This window comes from Rattus rattus, chromosome 2 (assembly GCF_011064425.1).
Source record: "Rattus rattus isolate New Zealand chromosome 2, Rrattus_CSIRO_v1, whole genome shotgun sequence".
In the NCBI taxonomy this organism is placed as follows: domain Eukaryota; kingdom Metazoa; phylum Chordata; class Mammalia; order Rodentia; family Muridae; genus Rattus; species Rattus rattus.
In genome coordinates, this window is record NC_046155.1 from 190,994,740 (window position 1) to 191,010,049 (window position 15,310).

General features: G+C 50.8%; 1 protein-coding gene across 1 annotated transcript in view; it reads right to left on the minus strand.

The window, feature by feature from the left end:
• Map3k4 (mitogen-activated protein kinase kinase kinase 4) overlaps positions 1 to 15,310 on the minus strand; it is an 88,830-nt gene that overhangs the window by 24,613 nt on the left and 48,907 nt on the right. Inside the window, 8 exon segments of the mRNA XM_032894708.1 lie at positions 42 to 308; positions 1,617 to 1,700; positions 1,784 to 1,883; positions 3,896 to 4,012; positions 6,518 to 6,606; positions 6,608 to 6,676; positions 8,529 to 8,675; positions 11,012 to 11,254. Coding sequence (XP_032750599.1) covers positions 42 to 308; positions 1,617 to 1,700; positions 1,784 to 1,883; positions 3,896 to 4,012; positions 6,518 to 6,606; positions 6,608 to 6,676; positions 8,529 to 8,675; positions 11,012 to 11,254 — 1,116 coding nt within the window.

Sequence of the window (15,310 nt, forward strand, 5' to 3'; positions counted from 1 at the left end):
CGTTCTGACCATCACAGCTGATGGAGGGGAGGCCTACCCACCTGCATGCTTCTCAGGGTGTCCACGGTCTCCACCTGAGGCACGATTTTGATAGCTCGTGCTTCCCATGTGCTCCAGCCATCTTCTGAGTCACGGGCTCGGTCCCCATGCTTGGTCAGGAGCAGGAAGGCATCCACAAAGACGTCGTCCGGATCCTTTGAGCAGTCCTTTCCTGTGGCAGCATTGAGTAGCTGCAAAATAATTTTCTTCTCCTCAGCGAGGCTGTCGGGGACAAACACGTGCAAATTCTCTAACCCAGGAATCTGTACCTGGAAAGGAAAACAACCCATTCGTGAACTAGGACGTGTGTGATGGAAAGCAGCCAGGGCACAGGTGCATTCCTGCATTCCCAGCACTCAGAAGGCATGATGAGCTGGAGGCCAGCCTGGGCTCCACAGTGAATTCAGGGCCAGCCTAGGGGGAGGGAGAGGAGAGTGTGAGGGAGGAGCATTAGTTCCAACAACAAGCTGAAGTGTAAGCGGCTCAGCTGAGTGAGGCTGAAGGAGGGAGAGGGGCTGGGAGGAGCCCGGGGCATTGAAGGTTCTCTAGGCACAGGGCACTGCTTTACTGTCCCACATGCAGCAGCCAGTTCTTCATGGGGGGGGGTGCCTGGGACAACCTGCTAATGCTACTGTCGGGCTGTCCTAGGAGGCGGGGTCACTCTAACAGGGACTACGATGGCATGACAGAGGGGTAGGCTGCACAGCGGCCACCCATGTCACACATCCCCAGTGTGCTAGGCAGTTTGATATCAATGTGACATAGGCCAGAGTCACTGAAGAGGAGGGAACCTCAACTGAGAAGACACCTCCATAAGATCAGGCTGTAAGCAAGCCTGTAGGGCATTTTAGTGATTAGTGATTGATGAGGGAGGGACCAACCCACTGTGATGCCATCCCCGCGCTGGTGCTTCTGGGTTCTCTAAAAAAGCAAGCTGTGCAAGCCATGGGGAGAAAGCCAGTGAGCAGCACTTCTCCATGTATCAGCTCCTGCCTCCAGGTTCCTGCCCTGTGTGAGTTCCTGCCCTGGCTTCCTTCAGTGATGAACAGTGATGTGAAGCGTAAAGGAAGTAAACGCTTTCCTCCCCAAGTTGCTTTAGTTATGGTGTTTCATCACAGTAAGAGAAACCCTAAGACACCTGGGTTTGGCATATGAACGCCAATGATGTCATTTGCAGGTCCCAAAGTAATAAATCTTGAGCATCTTAAAGAAGACAGAGAAAGGCCCAAGAAGTAACTATGACGGTGACCGGGATGACTGTTGCCACAGAGTCACACCATGAACTGCAGAGGGCCTGAGTGCAGGCGCTCGAACCAAAAGACAGCAATAACATCCACAGTCACTGTTATAGTCACTGTTGTAAATATGCATTACATATTGAAAATGCATAACTCAGTTCATAACACGATACACCGAGGTCGATTCTTTGTCAGCAATTGTATGCGGAGTGTTCTTCTGTGAACCTGCGATCAGTGTGGAGCTCCTCAGCCCGGAATGTTAACTCTGAATGTTATGCACAAGTAGCCTCTTTAGACTGCAGCAGAGGCGAAGGACGCCGCGAACACCAGGGGACTCACCTTAACATACTGCTTTGCTCTCAGAACGTCCAGGAGCTCTCGGGCAGACGCAGACAGAACAAACTCTGCTGCTATTTCTAGGTCCTAGGATGACAGAACAGAAACGTCTGAGGATCGGCTTTAAGACAACCGGGGAGAAGGGTGGCAGTGCTCAGACGCAGTCTCACCTTCCTCAGCATTTTAGCAAAGCCCAGGGCCTTGGAGGCTCTTTCCCGGGCCTCGTGGAAGAGCTCCTTGAGTGCTCGGCTGATCTCGATGACAGACCTCCTGCCAGGGGTGAAGTTCAGTTAGTCACACTGGGGCACTCGTAACAAACATGTAGTAAATTTCAAAGCATAGCACAAACAGCACCCTTAGGACTTCATCAGGGACACAAAGTTACTGAGAAGTGGCCAAATGCTCAGACACATGATCCTCAGACTATTGTTATAGTAAGACCTGAGTACTTTCAGTGTACGTAAGGGACATCAAACATCCCTCAAGTAACAGGATATTTAATTTTCTAGACATTATGATGACATACTCTTAGAGTTTAAGAGCTCATAATGACTGAAAAGAAATTTAAATCGTTTGGTGACTACAACTACCCCCACCCCCAATACCATCCTGAGGCTCATGCTGACTTGTGTGACACAGTGCTACCACCACAGCTGATCTCGGGGTAGGACACCAGGGAGCAGGGCTAGAGAACTTTGAGATCCATCTCTGGCAGGCAAGTGGAGTCTCCAAAGAGCTTCCATTCTTCAATTTTCATGGTGACTTTTCAATTACAACTTAAAGCTACAGGGTCCACCCCCCTCCCCTTCACAGAGAGTCAGTCAGACAGACAGACAGACAGAGACAGAGACACACACAGAGAGAAAGAGAGACAGAGGGAGGGAGGAAGAGAGGGAAGGAGGGAGTGAGTGTCAGTGGTTCAGTATCACGAGCCAGCATGACACTGGAGAGCACTCGGCAGATGAGCCATGGCTCCCATATTTACCCTAATGTTCAGATGAGCCATGGCTCCCATATTTACCCTAATGTTCAGATGAGCCATGGTGCCCATATTGACCCTAATGTTCAGATGAGCCATGGCGCCCATATTGACCCTAATGTTCAGATGAGCCATGGCACCCATATTGACCCTAATGTTCAGATGAGCCATGGCGCCCATATTGACCCTAATGTTCAGATGAGCCATGGCTCCCATATTTACCCTAATGTTCAGATGAGCCATGGTGCCCATATTTACCCTAATGTTCAGATGAGCCATGGCTCCCATATTGACCCTAATGTTCAGATGAGCCATGGCACCCATATTGACCCTAATGTTCAGATGAGCCATGGCTCCCACATTTACCCTAATGTTCAGATGAGCCATGGCTCCCACATTTACCCTAATGTTCAGATGAGCCATGGCTCCCATACTGACCCTAATGTTCAGATGAGCCATGGCTCCCATACTGACCCTAATGTTCAGATGAGCCATGGCTCCCATACTGACCCTAATGTTCAGATGAGCCATGGCTCCCACATTTACCCTAATGTTCAGATGAGCCATGGCTCCCATATTGACCCTAATGTTCAGATGAGCCATGGCTCCCATATTTACCCTAATGTTCAGATGAGCCATGGCGTCCATATTTACCCTAATGTTCAGATGAGCCATGGCTCCCATACTGACCCTAATGTTCAGATGAGCCATGGCTCCCATATTGACCCTAATGTTCAGATGAGCCATGGCCCCCTTACTGACCCTAATGTTCAGCAGAAGAAATGCACCAAGTGTAACAGCAGAAATGTGACAAATGGGGGTTGGGGATTTAGCTCAGTAGTAGAGCTTGCCTAGGAAGCATGAAGGCCCTGTTGGTCCCCAGCTCCGAAAAAAAGAACCAAAAAAAAAAAAAAAAAAAATGTGACAAATGGCATTAAAAGGCACATGGGTGGGTTGGGGATTTAGCTCAGTGGTAGAGCGCTTGCCTAGGAAGCGCAAGGCCCTGGGTTCGGTCCCCAGCTCGAAAAAAAGAACCAAAAAAAAAAAAAAAAAAAAAAAAAAGGCACATGGGCTGCTACAGGGATTTAAAGAAAACATAGCACTTAAAGATAGGCCAGGAAACACAAGCACAGTGTTGTCACAGCCATATTTAGCTAATACCCAGTTTCTATCGTGTGAAAGCCTGTTTGCCTGAATAGAAGTTCTCACATAAAGCCATAACCAGAGGACCACTGCCAATCCCCACCCGTCACTGTCTGGGATCCAGAGGTAAGAAATGGCAGAAGGCCGGTGTGACGCCAACCTTAGCTCGTCGGCAGCACCGTTGTCGTCGGCGCTGATCCACAGTTCAGCACAGCTCTCCTGCAGGCCAGAGTCCAGAAAGCTCCCCGTGGATTTCAGCAGCATCCCTGCGATGTCACTGGGGACAAATGGTGAAGCAGAAGGAGAATCAGCTGTTGCCACAATAGTTACAGACCAATGGGAGCTTTCTCTTAGCACACGACTGAGGAGAAAACACAGAACACTAGACAGCAGCCCAGCCCACCTTTGTTCTGAAACACAGCACTGAGTATAAACCATGGTAGTAAACTGTGTGTCGGAGCCACACTGATGACACATGCTATTGCTTAAATGTTCAAGATGGCATAAGATGCCTCCAACGAACCAAATGCTGTGGTGGGAAAGCAACAGACACTGAAGCAGAGCTGTTCCCAACCTCCAGGTTAGCTCTTACACCTGACCTTCCTGAATGAACAGACCCTTACACACTAGTGTTAACCAACACCCAAGCACGCACAGCGGGTGAATCATGGTGGCAACCCTCACTATCACCACTGACCCCGATGCTGAGCGAGAGGATGAGAACGTGCCTGTCATCTGATGGGAAAGAAGCAGGGCAGCGAAGCCTCTCCCGAAGAGAAAGCTCCCCCCACCACATCCCCAAACAAGGCTGGATGTCAGCAGGATTATCTGAGGGGGAGGGGAGGGAGGAGAGGAGGGGAGTCTAGGAAGGACAGGGAATTTGATGAAGGTGAGAAACCTTGTCTTGAAAGGGAAATGCAGAGACATCGGGCGGGCTGCAACACCTGGCAAGAGACCCAGAAGCAGAGGCAGAGCTGTGCTCTGGAGGGCCTGGATTTAATGTAAGTTAGTTTAATCCCATGGCCATCAGAGCAGGCAGGCTTTAAAATATCTGACTGGGAAGGCGATTTCATCAGAGAAGGATTTTCAGAATATCATATAACACCTCGGATGCATTTATTTAAAAGCCCGGCTCCTGTTCACAGAAGCAACAGTGAGCAGAGTGGACAAAGCCCTCACCTTCTGGATGGAAAAAACAAGAATGAGTTTAAGTACTTGTGAGTGGGAACTTCTAAATGCAACAGGAAGGTGACACTTGTGAACAAAGGTCTGCGGGAAGCGGGGGAATGAGTCATGAAAGTAACTGGGTCACGTGTCTCATGTGGGGCAGGCAGGCGCCATGTGTCCAGCCCTCGAGCATGGAAGGGGCTGCTGGGGCTGCACGGGCTGGAGCCCAGGAGGTGAGGGCACGCTGGATGAGACGGCTGGCTGCATGTGGCCCCAATGCCTGGAGCTGCCGAGCGCTCAGGAGATGGTCTGACAGACTGGTTGACACGAGCAGTGTGCAGTTGGTGCTGAGTGTGTGATTCATCCTGGGGGCTGAGGGCTGACAGCAAAGCTTAGGAGTAGCCATGACCATAGACGCGTTGGAGTGGTTCTGCCCTGACTGAACCAACACAGTGGATGGGAAGAACACAGAACTAGGCCGGGGGGGGGGCATCCAGGGAGGGCAGTGGTAAAGCCTTGGGCGCTGTTATCAGAACAAGGGGGATGAGGCAAAGTCCAGAGATCGCTTTTGGGACTTTGAAGGACAAGTAGAGATGAAGACACAAGCGGCAATGACGGAAGCAAGATCACAGTGCACCTGAACAACAGGATGAATCAGACACTAGGGGAGCCTCTAAAGCTAGAGACAGAAAACACAAGGGACATCAGCTGAACCACAGCCTGAAGGACTGGGAAGCCAGCGAGCCCACTGCCCACTAAGATGAAGATACAACCTAAGAACTGAGATCTCTGTAGGAAGTGGACAGGCTTCTGAGACGCCAGAATGGTAGACACGAGATTCTGACACCGAGAGAGACTGCCAGAGTCCACAGCACAATTAGTCATACACAGCCGGGCCGGCGCACACCTCCCGGGAGGGACGCACAGCCGGGCCGGTGCACGCCTCCCGGGAGGGATGCACAGCCGGGCCGGTGCACGCCTCCCGGGAGGGATGCACAGTTGGGTCAGTGCACATGAGTCACAGAAAGGGAAAAGTAGTAAAAGGAGGAGAAAGAGAACACAGCAGCATGGGACAGCGGGTCTACAGGCCTCACCCTACATCAGGGTCAGAACTCGGAGAACCTGCCAGCATCTACAGCAGGCCTGATCCAACAGGAAGCTCATTTCCCCAGAGTAAGCAGACAGGGACTGCTCCTTCCTCAAGTGTCTCAAGTTCCATGCTTACTCCTTTGGAGTATGTAAGAGGTTTGTAAAGAGACACATGACATTCCCAAACCACTCTCAATGAAATGTAAAGACGTAGTTCTGGGCACCCCCACCAAGTTCAAATACACCAGTCGATCCCACCCTCACAGGACCCAAGTCTCCTGACTCACAAGGTATCCCGGCTCAAGCCCCACATTTGGAGTGTGCCTGCAATGGAGCCCCAGCCCTCTGCCCTCTACTGCCTGGGAGCTATGAGCACCCTCCCCTCCCAAGAATGTCTCCACACACTGTGGATGCCCCTTAGAGGGCAAACCCACCCAGGTGAGAACCTCCGCTCACACAGACACTAACTGACACTCGATGTATGTGCACAAGAGAGAAGGAGGGTATTCAAGCACAAGGTTCCTACCAGAAAAGCTTTCCAGCCTGTGCTTCTCCTCCCCGGATGTAATGGGTTATTTCTTTGGTGAAATTCCATTCTTCTTCTAGCAGGTTTTTTTAAGCTATGGGAAGCCTGAGGTAACTGCTGTAGCATTTGGATCCAGCTTCTCATGTAGTCAAAATACACCTAAAAACAAAAATATAAAATGATATGTTTCAGAGACTCCAGCAATGTGTAACTTGACCTGTTGACACGTGATATAAACCAGAAGGGTGAGACAGAGCAGTGACCATGGAAAAGCACGGAATGCTGGGAAACAGGACTGCACCACAGCCCGCTGACATCTAAGTGAGGGCTCTTCAACTGTGTGAATTTTCCACAACAACACATTCCTGTGGAGTAACTGAAATCATCACAAAATATAGGAAAGCATACTAATGTCAAAAAATAAAAAAGCACATAAAAACTTTCATCATGAAAAGGGACATGGCTCCTCTGGGACACTAATGTCTTATTTTGTTTGGTTGCTTATTTTAGCTGGAGCGGGTTATCAGCACACATCCCACCAACCCTTCCTGACGCCCAGATTTGTGACATCAATTTTTCTAGACTTATTATGAAATAGGGTCAGAAAATCCAGATGATCTAAGGTTGAGATGATCTCCACTACAAGTGCTACAACGGCTTTATTATTCTTCAATTCCCACCTTGACTTCTCTGTCAGTTAGGGGTGTGTGATGGTTAACAGCATGCAGACCCAGAAAGGCCACCCGCTACCATCAGCATCTGCTGCCCACCCCTCCCCATCAGCATCTGCTGCCCACCTCTCCCCATCAGCTTCTTCTGCCCACCCCCCTACCATCAGCATCTTCTGCCCACCCTCCACCATCAGCATCTTCTGCCCACCCCCCCTACCATCAGCTTCTTCTGCCCACCCCCTACCATCAGCATCTTCTGCCTACCCCTCCCCATCAGCATCTTCTGCCCACCCCTCCCCATCAGCATCTTCTGCCCACCCCCCCCACCATCAGCCTCTTCTGCCCACCCCCCTACCATCAGCATCTTCTGCCCACCCCTCCCCATCAGCATCTTCTGCCCACCCCTCCCATCAGCATCTTCTGCCCACCCCTCCCCATCAGCATCTTCTGCCCACCCCCTACCATCAGCATCTTCTGCCCACCCTCCTACCATCAGCATCTTCTGCCCACCCCTCCCCATCAGCATCTTCTGCCCCACCTCCCCATCAGCATCCTGCCCACCCCCTACCATCAGCATCTTCTGCCTACCCCCTACCATCAGCATCTTCTGCCCACCCTCCTACCATCAGCATCTTCTGCCCCTCCCCATCAGCATCTTCCCTCCCCATCAGCATCTTCTGCCCACCCCATCTTCCCATCCATCAGCATCCCCCCCCCATCAGCATCTTCTGCCTACCCCTCCCCATCAGCATCTTCTGCCCACCCCTCCCCTGCCCACCCCCCTACCATCAGCATCTTCTGCCCACCCCTCCCCATCAGCATCTTCTGCCCACCCCCTACCATCAGCATCTTCTGCCCACCCCTCCCAATCAGCATCTTCTGCCCACCCCTCCCCATCAGCATCTTCTGCCCACCCCCTACCATCCATCTTCCCTACCCCCTACCATCAGCATCTTCTGCCCACCCTCCTACCATCAGCATCTTCTGCCCACCCCTCCCCATCAGCATCTTCTGCCCACCCCATCAGCATCTTCTGCCCACCCCCCCATCAGCATCTTCTGCCTACCCCCCTACCCATCTTCTGCCCACCCTCCTACCATCCCCCTCCCCATCAGCATCTTCTGCCCACCCCCCCCACCATCAGCATCTTCTGCCCACCCGTCCCCATCAGCATCTTCTGCCCACCCCCCTACCATCCCTTCTGCCCATCAGCATCTTCTGCCCCCCTCCCCATCAGCATCTTTCACCCACCCCTCCCCATCAGCATCTTCTGCCCACCCCCCCTACCATCAGCATCTTCTGCCCACCCCTCCCCATCAGCATCTTCTGCCCACCCCTACCATCAGCATCTTCTGCAGGTCATCCTCGAAAGCATCCATGTTGCAGTCGGTCTTCTCCAAGCCGTCCAGGACCTCCTGCAGCATGAACTGGTAATACTGCTTCATCAGGAGCCCGCCCTTCAGCACCTCTTTACACTCTCGCACAAGCTGCAAAAGAGCACATGCCATCAACACAGCTGTCACCCATACGCCCTGGCCACACAGGCTGCCAGTCCTCACAAATTAGCCCCAGAAGCCCCAGAGGGACCCTGCCTCTGAGGAACCTGAAATGGTTTCTGACTCCAGAAGCTTGTTGTGGGCAACAGGTCAGCCATCTGTAACAGAGATACATCACAGAGCAGCCACTGCTCCACCAGATACATCCTACCAAGTCCACTCATACTGAAATGAATTTCTTTTAATAAGACCACTTTTACCAAGGTGTGGTATAAGACAAGAGGCAGAAGAGCAAAAATATATCATGAAATGGGAATTTTAAGGAGACCCAAAGTTTGAATAACATATAGAGGAAATGGTGGCTTCTGAGTAATGTAACGTAGTTACCTACTGCCTGATGTGCTTCATCTACTACCAAAAGCTGCAAACCAAGCCAACTCTAAACTTAATCTGGTGAAGTCAGGTGTCTCAAGGAAGACAGAGAAGGATGGCAAAACGGCAATATTCCAGTGTAGCAGGTGATGTGGAGGACAAAAGCCTAGATGAGGCAGCCCCAGGAGCCCCTCCCACAATCAGAGCTGGGAGACAGTGCTCTCCAACCACAGGCCAGGGACTGAGGCAGGCAGACCCACAGATGCACTTGGTTTCAGAGGCCACAGGCACAGTGCAGTTCCAGGGCGGTGGCTAGGACACAAAGGCCGTGCCTCTCAGGCTTACTGCTTGCTACCACACGTGCACCCAGGAACTAGTCAGGGAGGCACCTATACTCCCCCACAGCGTGTGTGCATACGCTGACCCCTGCCGAGCACGGTGGCCACTTAAAGTCTTGCTTTGCTAGAGTCTTTAGAGAATTACATGTGCATGCATGAACACACACAGTACGAACAAACCCCAACACACAATCTTGTTTGTGTGTACAGGAAGTGCATGTGTGCAGGGAGGACAACAGGACAGAAGCACACATGCTTTGTGCTCATCTACTGAGCGCCAGGAGAACAGGGGATTAACGCCTGTCATTGTCTATGCTTTTCGATATGTATAAAACAAGGAATAAGACTGCTTCTGTAGATAAAAGCCCTTAAATGTTTCTCAAATAATTACTCATGAAATAAGAACTATAGCTACAAGCCAGATCTTCTAAAAGTGTCTGCCTCTACTTTTTCATATTAAATGCCATCTAGGTATTTACTCCTGATCCTTGAATTTTTGTAACAGCAAACGTCTGTTCTCTTTTTTCTCTGAAATACTACAACAATCCTAGTTCCGTTGGTCACTGTTTGAAGTGCTCTAACATTAATTGCTATTTAGCTGTACAAGGGCCCCATGGTGAAGCCGACTCCACCCTCTCTCACAGGGTTGTATCTCATGAGGAACTGAGACAGGTATTTGACGAGCAAGGCTCAGCTACCTGCTGCAACCCAGAGGACAAGACAGAGTTATGGCCAGGCGGACCAGAAAGACAATGACAAGCCTGAGTCGTGTGAAGGCAGTGAGGCTAACGTGCAAACAGCTCTGCCTGGTGCAGTGTCAACTGGAGTGGCAAGTGACAAGTGACAAGAAGCCTAATTCCAAATGACCTCATCGGTCTACACTTGACCAAACAAGCAAACACATGTTCTATCTGGACCTGCTGTGTGACCTGACTCACCTGTGTCTCTTCAACTGCACTGACCTGTGATTCGTAGAGCCTGAAAGACGCTCCCTGGCTTTCCCTGCTCATGGAAACCACTTCCAGCCCCCCCCCCCCCGAGGCTGCTCTGAAACACAGCCCCATACAATGAAAGGCCCGCCTACACACTCATGGCTCAGAAGGATCAGTGGACCCTACTGTTGAATCTGCATGGCTGCTTAAGCAAGCACAAAGTCCAACGCGTTCTCCTAGCATACTCTAAGACATTTCCCTACCTACACCCACCTCCAACACAATAAAGACTTAAGCTGTCTTTAAGGATGGACTCCATGACATTGTCACCCGCCACCCAGCATGTACAAGATTGGATCTCTAGTATCACCAAGAATAAGTAACTTTTTAAAAAAGGAATTTTGTTGTCAGTCATTAAGACTCACAGACAGAACTGACAGAGTCATGTGACAAGTCTGTTTTCATACCTCTCGGGAAGAAGTGAGTGGTGAAGAAGCTGAAACACACGAGTATCTTTGGGGACTACAGGTGAAGAACATTTTAGATTGCCCCCAAGAGGGTAGTAAAAGCAAACACTAAGACGTGTCCTTTTCACTGTTTACAAAAACTGAGGGAGGAAATCCTGAAAAGGAAGGCCGTAGCAATGTGGTCACGACTGCTTGTGTAAGCAGTGTTAGACACAAACCTGCTTGATACTCAAGAGGGAAGGCTCCCCGGCCGGCCTCTGTTCCAGCCGCAGCTTCAGGCACTCGTGGATCACGTTCAGCAGGACCCGGCAGAGCACCAGGAAGGCGGGCTCAAAGGAGGGCAGGTCCATGGCCCTCAGCTCTTCCCAGGACACAGCGCTACACTTCTGCTCCGAGGAAGGAGGCGTCCCCGACAACTGCACATAATCCGAGCCCCACATGGGACCTGGAAAGTCAGAGAACTGCGGCAAAAGTTCAGGACAGATTAAAGCTGTGCGGGGGACGTGGCCTGAAGCTGTGCTTATAAGTTTTGCTACAACCTGCTGACGTATCTACACAATTCTCATTCCAAATAAAAAGGACGGCCAATAATTCAACACATACACAGAGCCCCACACCCGGTGACTCGTTACACACGGTGCTACCTACAATTATATCTGGACTGAGAAATCAATGAGTTGCTGAAATTACAAGAAAAAAGATTACAAAACTCCTAAATAGCTGTCTGTGTGAGAATAAAAGTCAGAGTTCAGCCATCCTTGCATCCATGTGGAGTCACACTTCCTGGTGTTGTAGAAGCCAGCTCCTCCCCACCCCCAGCTGCCCTCAGTCACATGTCACCTCATGCTGTCCAGGAGGCCCACAGTGTCCTTACCCACTCCTCCTTCAGCTGTGCCCCCACTCAAACTGTTACACTTTTCCCCAGAAAGCAGGAGGTCTGGAGCCTTCTCCCCTCATTCTTAAGCCTCTGACACTACCACCAGCAGCAGCAGCAGCATTAAAAACCTTGACCTTTTTCTAAGTGAGATCATCAAAGTTTGAAAGCCTCAACTTTCTGCATCTCCAACTGTAGCTTGTTCTGTGTCTGTGGCATCTTTGGTCACCTTTGGTTACGTAGGGGACTCTTTACTGTTCTCCACATCTTGACACATTCAGAGGACTCACCGTCTGATTTCTAAACTGTAGCCTTAGCCAGCACCTACGGGGAATCGATGTTTGCTACAGGCAGACTCCCTGACCCTTTCAGGGCCACCTTGGCCTAGCTCCCACCCTCCTGAGTGTCCTCATCTCTCTGCACTGCTCTGACACAGACTGCTCTGGCCTCACATGTCTCCACGTGCTGACCCTGGCGTAGGCTGCTTGCTCCTTTAGTTTTCCTATCTCAGCCTAATTCCCAAGACTCAGCCCGTGATACCTTTCTAAGGACTTATTTCACCCTATAGCATGCCATGCACACTATCCCTTGAGTTCATTTTGATTGTCATCATAGAAATATATAGCTCAATGACCGGGGAAAAGTCAATGCTCAAAAGTCAGAAGGTCTGGCTTTGGGTCATTTAATTAGCTATGTGGTTCTGGAAGCATCTAGTAGTCCTCAGGCTGTTTCTTTATTTTAAAACAAGACTTGGACAGGGGATTGGAGCTTAGGTACGACATGTTTGCCTACACACACACACACACACACACACACACACACACACACACACACACACACGTTTTCTCTCTCTCTCCCTCCTTCCCTCTCTTCCCTCTCCCTCTCCCACTCACTGTCCACCTTATACAGATTAAGAATAGCAAACCTCAGAAAAGGGTACTTAGAAACCATTTGCTCTGTCCCATCCTGTTGCTTTGGAATAAATGCAGGCAAAGGCAGCTTAAGGCAGATCTATGTCAGAGGTTCACAGCCACAACCTCCAAGAGCTCAAGATACTGTGTGTCCGCAGCCACCTTGCCATAACTGATTTCTGCGGGATCTACCTCCTGAGTGCTTCTACGTTCCATGCATCCTAGCTCCTCCAACACATACCAGTTTTCAACAGCATCTCCTGACCCTGACATCTCACCCCACAGAGCTTTGTCTCAGGCTTGTCTTACCCCCAGCCGGATACTTCTAGTTGACACTCAGCACTGTACTAATACCTGTGAGGACCACTCCTCTTACTTAGCCCCAGAGCCCAATATCCACACAGACACTGACCACACCAACTATGAAGACTTTACGCTGCTCTGAATCATCCTGCTGATTCTGCACAGGCCGACTCCTGACAAATGACTCACTCTCCTCAGGAGAAGGCCGGAATGCTCACCTCTAGGGGTTTTCTGTGGCTGCCTTGGGGAGCACGTTTCTCCAATCCACACATCTTGCAAATGCATGTTTGGCTACTCAGTTGCATCCACCACTACACACTGAGTTCCCTGGTAAACCACCAGTTCTGAGGAAAAGACCCTTGACCTCCAGTTAATCAGGATCAGCCAATACCCGGGTGGCATTTGTATCACAGGACGCTGAGCCAACTTTTGAGCGGTAAGCTAATGGTGAACACCTGGATTCTCCGGCTCCCCCGACAGCACCAGGGAACACCTGACTCCCCTGAACTGTGTCATCAGAAAGTCTCTGGTTCTCAGACTTGTTATGTGCTACTTGCGGATGCCATCCCAAACTGAAATTTCTATGAAGCCCAGTAGACAGCAGACATAGGTGGATGTGGGAGGGGCTGGTCAGCTTCAGCCAGCGGCTCCTGAGTAGGGATGAGGCCTGGTATTCCAAAAGAAACCCCCAGCGCAGAGTTTCAGAGGCACTCCTCCCATCTAAAACATTAACTGCTAAGTTAAAAAGTCGTATTACACAAGCACATGTATAGGTGCATTCTCATTAAAAACATGGGGGACAAAATGTTAACTCTAGGAGGCAGCACAGCGCTGCCGAGAGCAGGCATAGCTTAGCCAGACTTCCGGGTTCATGTCCTGGTTCTGGTACATGCAGTGTGTGCACCCCTGACCAAATTATTTGACCCCCTTCTCCTCAGGCACAGGCCACTGCTCAAGTCAGTGGCTGCTGCTGGCTCCGTTCCCAACAGTGCTGCTGCTCTGCTGTCACCACGGGAGCCAGTGCTCCCTGTGACTTCCAACTCCAATCTTACTGTCAGGTCTGATTCGGCCGGCTCACGGCTGTCAAAGCCATGTGGCATAGCTTCCCCACATAAATCTGTTTTAAAACAGAAACCCTCTAGGCAAATGAGCAAGCATGTGCTTCCAAGGCTGTCATTAAAGCAAAGTTCTTGTAACTTTACTTATGAAATCAGACAGGCAATGACTGGAACAAACGACTTAGCCCCGGCAGCTTCACGGTAATGCGTGCCATACTTCATGGCAGCAGGGAGACTACCGTGCCTTCCTCGGAGCTTCGGTGGCTGGCACAGACCTGCACCGTGCTAGCCATCGGTCCTGCATCCCACACTGGAAGATCTGCTCTGGGTAATGCTGGTGTGCTGCCTGGCCTGGAAACCACTGGTCTATTTTTAAGTCTGGTAGCTCAGGCTCCCCCAACACTCCACAACACTGCGACTCAGAGGTTACCTCCTCCCTAAGCCAGTTTCCTCAGGGCCGGACTGAGGCAGTGACGCTGTCTGGCACCTAGTGAGACTCAGCGGCAGCCTAGTCTCTGAGGCCGTGTCCACACTAAACAGCCTCTTCAGGGTTTCCTGTGTTACAGGAAAGACTGGCATAGTGTTTAACCGTCAAAGACAAACAGCCATCAAACGCAATGACATAGTTTCTAATGTGGAAAGCAATAAGACAGCAGCCAGGCACTTTCTTTGAGATAGTATGGCAAAGGCAGTCAAGGAGCGTGAGCATCTTCTACACTACACTGAAGTGCACGTAAGCCTTGCTGAGGAGCGCTGGGAACATGTGCTAACGAGGCAAGGACATGTGCAAAGGGAGATGCTTAAACGCTGTGTGATGGCTCCAGGTTTAGCTCACAGGTAAAGGAGCATACACTAGAGAGGCTTTCAGCAGGGGAAAGAAAGCTAAAGCGTGAGTAAAGAGGTGGGACACCTCGGCACCACAGCAAGGGCACTGCTCCGTAAAGGGTGGTGGACAGGCAACTATAGACCTGTGTGCACACAGACCACAGCCACATGGTGGCCTGGAAGCAGTAACACAGCAGCCATGCTCAGCCCCTGGTGGGAAGGCCAGAGGCACTGTGCTCACAGGCAGCATCTACAGAAGGGCAGGCACTGGAGACTGAGCACTGTGCAAGCTCAGGGGGCCTGGCCTGTTTGGAAATGGTAATTAGGCACACTCGGCCGTGGGAATATAGATCATGGCAAGGTGAGAGATATCAGAGGGCCCTGTGGTCCAAGTAGGCTCTAAGCAAAGGAGAAGGGAACCAGAAAAAACGAGAAATAAACGAGAAAGCAACAAAGACCTCAGGTCGGCTCTTGGTGCACAGGGTGGAAGTCTGCAACTTCATTCACTTCTTCTTTCTTATATTAGACTTACATTAAATTACATTA